The sequence below is a fragment of the Lactuca sativa genome, chromosome 4 (genome assembly GCF_002870075.4).
Source record: "Lactuca sativa cultivar Salinas chromosome 4, Lsat_Salinas_v11, whole genome shotgun sequence".
Lineage (NCBI taxonomy): Eukaryota > Viridiplantae > Streptophyta > Magnoliopsida > Asterales > Asteraceae > Lactuca > Lactuca sativa.
Window position 1 is genome coordinate 273,847,085 of NC_056626.2, and position 7,835 is coordinate 273,854,919.

The 7,835-nt window shown below is 38.5% G+C and overlaps 1 protein-coding gene across 1 annotated transcript; it reads left to right on the forward strand.

Annotated features, from left to right (window-relative positions):
- Positions 1-3,985: 3,985 nt before the first annotated feature.
- Positions 3,986-7,415, forward strand: LOC111885732 (nuclear polyadenylated RNA-binding protein 3-like). The gene is made up of 3 exons (XM_023881974.1): positions 3,986-4,181; positions 4,275-4,564; positions 7,179-7,415. The coding sequence occupies exons 1-3, from the start codon at positions 3,986-3,988 to the stop codon at positions 7,413-7,415; spliced, it is 723 nt and encodes a 240-aa protein (XP_023737742.1).
- Positions 7,416-7,835: the final 420 nt, after the last annotated feature.

Here is a 7,835-nt window from a genome sequence, read left to right on the forward strand (position 1 = left end):
GCGACGGAGTTCGAACGAGAAGTCGGAGTGGTGATGTAAATACATGTCTATACTCTTGCTTCATCTCTCAGATAGATCCAAAGAATGTTGAAATGGCGCTGAATGAGCCTAGTTGGGTTGATGTAATGCATGAAGAGCTGAATCAGTTTGAGAAATTAGGGGTTTGGAAGCTGGTTGAGCTGCCCAAAGGAAAGATATCATTGGATACCAGTTGGGTATTTCGCAATAAACAAGACGATTATGGGGTCATAGTGCGGAATAAAGGTCGTTTGGTTGTTCGTGGGTTTCGACAAATTGAAGGACTTGACTACATTGAGGTGTATGCCCCTGTAGCGCGCCCTGAAGCTATCCGTATCTTCCTGGCGTATGCTTCATACATTGGGTTCACTGTCTATCAGATGGAAGTTAAGACTGCCTTTCTTTATGGAGCTATGAAAGAGGAGATTTATGTTGATCAACCTCCCGATTTTGTCAACTCCAAGTTTTGGAATCACATCTACAAATTGGACAAGGCTCTATATGGATTGCATCAAGCTCCTCGAGCTTGGTATGCTAACCTAACAGATCATTTGCTCGAGCACGGCTACACCAGAGGCATGATCGATCAGACGCTCTTTATAACGCATGTAGATGTCGATCTCATTCTCGCTCAAATATATGTTAATGACATCATATTTGGGTCAACAAGCCAGAAGTTCTGCAAGGAGTTCAAAATGATTATGAAGAAGAGGTTCGAGATGAGTTCCTTGGGGGAAATGACAATGTTTTTGGGTTTACAAGTTCGTCAAAGCTCTACCAGAATCCTGTTACACCAAGGAAAATACGTTGATGACACGCTTGAGAGGTTCGGGTTTAACGACTCAAAATCTGTCTTGACATCGATGGCCGAACGACCCTTGTTGTCTCCAGATCCTGAAGGCGAATCCGTAGATCAGACTGAATACAGATCAATGACCGGATCCTTGATGTATCTAACTGCGAGCAGGTCAGACATCATGTTCGTAGTTTGTCAATGTGCATGATATCAGGCTAATCCTAAACTCTCCCATTTAATTTTAGTCAAAAGAATTTTTAGATATCTCAAAGGTTGCCCAAGATTGGGTCTTTGGTATCCTAAAAATTCTGATTTTGATTTATATGTATTCGCTGACAGCAATTATGGAGGTTGTGAACTTGACAGGAAATGCAATTCCTAGGTGACCGTCTGGTGTCATGGCAATGCAAGTAACAATAGACAGTCTCAACCTCAACAGCGGAGGCAGAATATGTTGTTGCTTATGCCTGTTGCTCTCAATTCATTTGGATTTAACATCAATTAATAGCCTGTTGCTCCCAATATTTTGCGATAACGATGTTGCAATTCAAATTGATACGAATCATGTCTAGCACTCCAAAACCAAGCACATCGACATCAAAGTTCATTTTATCAGAGATTGTTATGAGCGTTCACTCATTCGGTTGGAACGGATTCACACTGATAACAATGTGGCAGATCTGTTCACAAAACTGTTTAACAAAGCTCGATTCGATGTGTTGGTTGGTTTTCTTAAAATGATTCGTTTTGAAGACTAATTTTTGTTTTTAGGTAGTTTAAATTTACGCATTTACTTTCATTTCTCTCCTATGCACAAATTTAGGAGGAGAAATAAAAACAAAACAAAAGTTAGAAAATTAAAAATCCAAAAACATGAGAAAATCAAAACAAAACAAAAATCCAAAAATATGTTCTAATGGAGTTTGTTTATAGGTGATGTGTTGGGAAGTGATATCAACCAAGTGATAACATGCAACTCTAATTTGTGTAAGGTACCAATGTTGAACTGTTTAGGCTCTGTTTTCAATGCGTCGGTAGGCATGAAAGATTAAATAGACTAGACTGGGCATAGATGGACTATGACATGACTTGACAATCATTAACTTAGATAGTTCCATTTAGCCTGACAATACGATGCTCGGGTAGATTGAGTAGTGAGATATACATGGGAATCTGCAGGCTACACTAAATAATCTGTATCTAGAATGGTGGCTTAACTTTTCCTCGATGTACGGTTTCATGTCCTTAATTTCCAGTATTGATAGGGAAACTGGGGAATTCCAATAAAGCAGATTTGTAGAATGTTATTTTCTTGCTTTCTTTATGTCATTCATATGTTGCCTCCTCTACATGATCGAAAGATCCGACCTGGACTGCAACATATGCAACTCTATCTCTATGCATCTCCTTCTATATGCAATTATTTATGTCTGTTAGTCATATGTTGTCTCCTCTGTGTGATAAGTTATTATCCGACCTGGAACACGGCATATGCAACATTCTACTTCTTAATCCCTCTAGTTGCATCAGTCACATGTTGCCCCCTCTGCGTGATTGGAAGAGATCCGACCTGGGGCACATCATATGCACTTTTAAATCTATCTTCTTTCTCAATAATTGTCTGCTCATCTAAAGTAAGGAGTATTTTGAAAGTCCTTGATTACCGGGGTATATCTGCAAGCGGGAAACATAGTCTAGTACACCTAAAATTGAACATTTAATAGGTTGTCTATAGATCTCGCTGCTAAATTTAAGTGGACAACGATATCTTTGGTCGTCATCAGCTAAATGCACTTTTAGGAATATTATCTAGGATCATGGGGTCAAAAGTCTTGTCACTTGTAGCATGTCCAAAATTGTCACAATCTTTCGTGCTTAAGTGGACCACAATACCGGCGATTGACCAGATCTATTCATGAAGGTGGAGGTACCGAAAAACGGATTAAGGCTGTCTAAAAAACTTTGATCCCAAAATCATAAAAAAATATAAGAAATGGTGAAAAAGAAATAAGTGTTGTTTTATTTTATTATTGTTTTTCTAAAAATTAAAAATTAAAAAATTAAAAATTTACAAAATTATTTTAGTTTAAATTTTTAGATTTTATTTTATTTTATTTTTATTTTCAAAAGTCTTCAAAATGTTTATTTTTTAATTAATTAAACTGGATGTATTGGGTATTGGATTTGAAGCCTTTTGGGTTTGCTATCCACGAGTAATGGGCCGAGAAAAGGGTCCATGTATATAAACAAGGGTTATCGGTCGTTTACCTCTTTAACCTCATTCTGTGTTTACGGTCGTGAACCCCAAGACCGTTTTCTCTCCCCCTCAAATCTCAATTCATCAATTTTAGTGTTAATCATCCGAAATTGCTTGTTGATTTGTGTAGGTATGCTTAAGGCGACATCTATCATGCTAAACTTACCAAGAAACAACCGTGTTTAGTAGGATTATAGAAGAAATTTTTATTTTTGGAACCTATTGAGTTGTTCACGGCCCTTTGAACCGTTCACGACCCATGAACAGTTCACGACCGATGAAGCGTTCACGGCCATGAACCCCATTTTGGACATGAACTCAATTTTTCAATCTCTTAAATATAAAAATAAAGCATAATTAATTGTTTAATGAGAAAACCTAACCTTAATTGTTTAAATCAATTGTTTTCTCACTTGGCTTGGTTAAGTGCAGATCAAAATGGCTGACTTGAAGATTTCCGACAATCACAATGTTGTTGTTTTTCTGATGGATCCATCAGCTGCTCATAGTGACTTCAAGTCCATGATCCATGGATTGAATAAGTGTTGCCTTGCATTTGCATTCACTTCAAGTCCAATTATCTATCAAGGACTGGTGAAGCAATCCTAGAACACAGCTGCGGTGCACAAAGAAGATGATGATGTGGTCTCTGTAGAAGCACTTGTGAATGGAAAGAAGATCTGTTTGGACGAGCCAACCATCCGCGAAGTGTTACGAATCAATAACCAGCCTGGATTTCCAACCAAGATCACCATGAACCAGATTGAGGAGATCATCCATCAAATGGGCTATAAGGGTGTGTTCCCCCTACAATCAAGAAACTCTTGCCACCCTATTGGAGGTTCTTGGTCCTTGTGTTCGTGAGCTGTGTCTCCGGAAAGAGAGTCGGTGCTGACGAGATCTCATTGCATAATATGGGTGCCATTGCTGCTCTTGCTGCTAGTCTCGACTTTAATTTTTCGAGATACATCTTGAACGAAATGGTTGGTAACGCGAAGGGAAAAAGAAAAGATAGATTTCTCATCTATCCAAGGTTTCTTCAGATGATCTTCAACAGCAAATACTCGAAGCTAGAGAAAAGACGAGAAACAACTGACTTGAAGTACCTTGGTTCCACCACTTTCAGGCTCATGATGCAGAACAGAAAAGGAAAGTTCATGTTTTAAGGGAAATTTCCTTTAGTAAAATTTGGCCTCGTTGAAGTCAATGATGAATCAAAATCCGAAAGCGCCTCAAGGAATGAAGATACTGAGGATGAGGTCATCACTGCTTCTGAACATGAAGAGGATCCTGTTACTCCAGTTGCTATAGTCGCCGAAGAGCATATGTCGGTATCAAATGAAGAAAAAAAGGAAGATGATAATGTTGATGATGATGATGAGAGTGAGTTCGAGGTGAAGCTAATGGAGAATGTGGAAGATGAAGATGATATGTATCAGGGTGAAGATCTTTCTGGTTATGATCAGGATGATTTATTCTTCATTAACGATCATGTGACATCCCCATTTTTATGGCCAGAAAAGACCAATTTTGTTTATGCTTTATAAAAACCAGAGTACTTCTTTTAATAAAAATGTTGCGGAATTTATTCCAAGAAAAAAATGATAAATACGTTATCAAAGCATTTCCAGAGAAATGTATTTTTATTCATTTTAAAACCTTAGGATGTCATCGTCAATACAGAAACATAAGCATAAACAGAACATACATTTATTTACACTAGTGATGTACATCTCTTTTAAATCTCTTAGTGGAAAGTAGCTTTGTATCGACACCTGTGATACAAATAAGCTTGAGTGGGTCAGGTTGGGAAACCTGGTGAGTACATAGGGTTTTCAACCCACAATAATATAATTATTATATTTAATCATCAAACAATTAACCCAATTACCCATACTCATTATCTTCTTTATTCTTAAGGATCTACCCTAAGAATCAGATATTGCTCATTCATTCATTCCTAAGGAATCGGCACGAACTCCATCGTTGCTAAGGTTTACTCAACCGGCACTAAGTCACATAGTCACCAGGGTTTAAGCAATAAGTCTCATAGTCTCCAGGGTTTATACAACAGGCACTAAGTCGCATAGTCTCCAAGGTTTAGGCACTAAGTCTCATAGTCGCCAGGGTTTATACAACAGGCACTAAGTCGCATAGTCGCAAGGGTTTAGGCACTAAGTTTCATAGTCACCAGGGTTTATCTTGTTTATTGACAGTATCGTTTCCAAGACTCCTCTCGCAATATATGTCAATGGGTTTGTAGAGTACAGGTGGTAAGCACACAGTTCAAATAAACACCTACATGTTGTGAGCCTGTTAGTGTTCCACTGGACTGTCTAGAATAGTCTGTGGTTGTCATCCATACTCTGCTAGATGACGGGGCCAACATTTGGGTAAAAGGCTTCTCTCTTGGTTCACCTCTCACCCTTACCTCATGGTCTATAACACCTCTCATCTCATCATCCAACTCATATTTCATCTACCCATGTTTTACCCAACATATTTTGTAGATATAAAATACATATACAGTTTAAATCATTTAAAACATGTATAAAATCATTCATCCGACATAGATAGCAAGTATACAGAGAACATACACATGTAGCACGTAATTTATATAAAATACTTCATATCTATGTGTAAGATGAAAGTAACTATGCACTCACCTCATAAGGTGGTGACTCGGTACTCGGACAGCGCTTCGTTTACTTAACACAATTTCCTTTGCCAAAACCTAGTATCATTACCACTAGAGTTTTGTCTAATGTTCAACGAGACTAATTAATAGTCTAACTATTATTACTATTATATAAGTGTTAACACAATACTTTTCACCCACTATGTACAGACAAGGCCAGACATGGAACACCGGAGGGCAGGATCATTTTAGCATATAGCCCTTTTGAAATCCAGCAACCCAAGCAGCCCTCCAAACTAGATTCCCCGTACCACGAGTGGTTAAAAAGATATTACAACGACACTTATATAAACCATAATAATATCCCAAATACTCATTATAAGGTCCTAATAACTTTACTATATTAAAACATAAGCTATACTAAAGATAGGTTAGGCGTAGCTCACTTACAACGGGTTTTTCTCAAAACCGGGCTTCGCTGGGGCAGTGCTCCCGAGCCGAAAAGCTCTTCTTCTAAGAGTCTTCGGGCGCCCCGGGGCTTCTGCCTCGTGCTAGGGAGGTTCCCTAGGCTTTTTGCGGGGGTTGGGGCTAGAAAGAAGTTCTAGAGAGAGAGGGAAGTGAGGGGAGGTGTGAGGAAGAGTGGAGGCCTCACCTATTATTTATAGGGGGATGGAGGGTCACTTTCATCGTGAGTTTCATGATGCTCATGTCGTGAGCCAGCTGGAGACACCCAGGCACAGCCTGATGCTGACACGTGGCATCGCACACAGGGTGGAAATCAGCCGATTTTCAAAAATTCATAACTTTCGCATATGAGCTCTGTTTTTTATGTTCTTTATATCCACACATGGGTAAAAATAAGATCTACAACTCTCTTCTTGACTTTGTCGGCTAATTCTCGACTAATCTTAAATTTAACAGTATGAAGGGATTACATTGTTAAATATCCGCATAAAATTCGTAACTTCTTCATACGGACTCCGTTTTCATCTGTATTTTTATCATTGAGTTCCTATTAATGAGATCTTCAACTCTCATTTAGGTTGCGTAGGCCAAAAACCGCTCGATTTAAAATTCGAGTTTCGGGTCGTGCACTACTAAGCCAAATCTTAGAAAAATCATAACTTCCTCATACGTAGTCAGATTTGGGCGTTCTTTTTATGGACGCTCTTGATTTAACGTATACTACAACTTTGGTTTAGATTACTAAGGCCAAAAAAGTCCTCTATCGTAAATTCACAATTTTTGTTTCCCGATGCTGTGCCGATTTTTCCGCGAAACTTCGACGGGTCATAACTTCTTCATTATAACTCGGATTTTGGAGTTCTTTATGTGTATAGAATCCTTGTAACATATGCTACAACTTTTATTAATACTATTCCTTCTAAATAATCTTCCATCAAAAACTCATTTTTGATGCTCATTGTCTCTAAATTCACTAGCCCTGATATACGGGCGTTACAGATTAGAATGATGAGATAAGGATAAGTAATGAGGACCTCGAAACCTTCTTGGCAAATGTCAATGAAGTTGCACAACCGGCAATGGAGACAGAGGGAGTTCGTGATGTTCTCAATGTGACGCCTCCTACCTCTGATCAAATGGTCGACCCTTTAACGAATATGGATACAACTTCAAGGATTCCCCACTTTCTAGTTGCTAATCCATCCACTTTTCCATTTGAAAGTGATCCTTCAATGATGTGACAACCCAAATTTATTGCCGTTACATAATCCCGTTCTCACTAACGGAATTCGTCGTTATGTATTAATTTCCGAAATATTTGAAGTCGTCAATAAATAAATATCTAGTTATTTATATTTTCTTGACATTATCATTTTAGTATAAGTAAATATAACTTGTAAGTGTTAACCCCGTTTAACCAAACAAAGCTATATTACTTTTAACCACTTCACCCGGGTAAAAAGTTTTAACCCCGTTAAACTTTAGCATCGGGTAGCCGTGTACCGGGTGCAATACCCGAGGCATATATAAAGGAAATGGACACCACTTTGAACCCTTTTACCACTCATTCACTCTCTCTCACTACTTTCTCTCTCTAAAACCGAACCCGACTCCAAAACCGCGAATTCCGGCTTCCAAACGTAAGAGTTTATTCCCTAGCT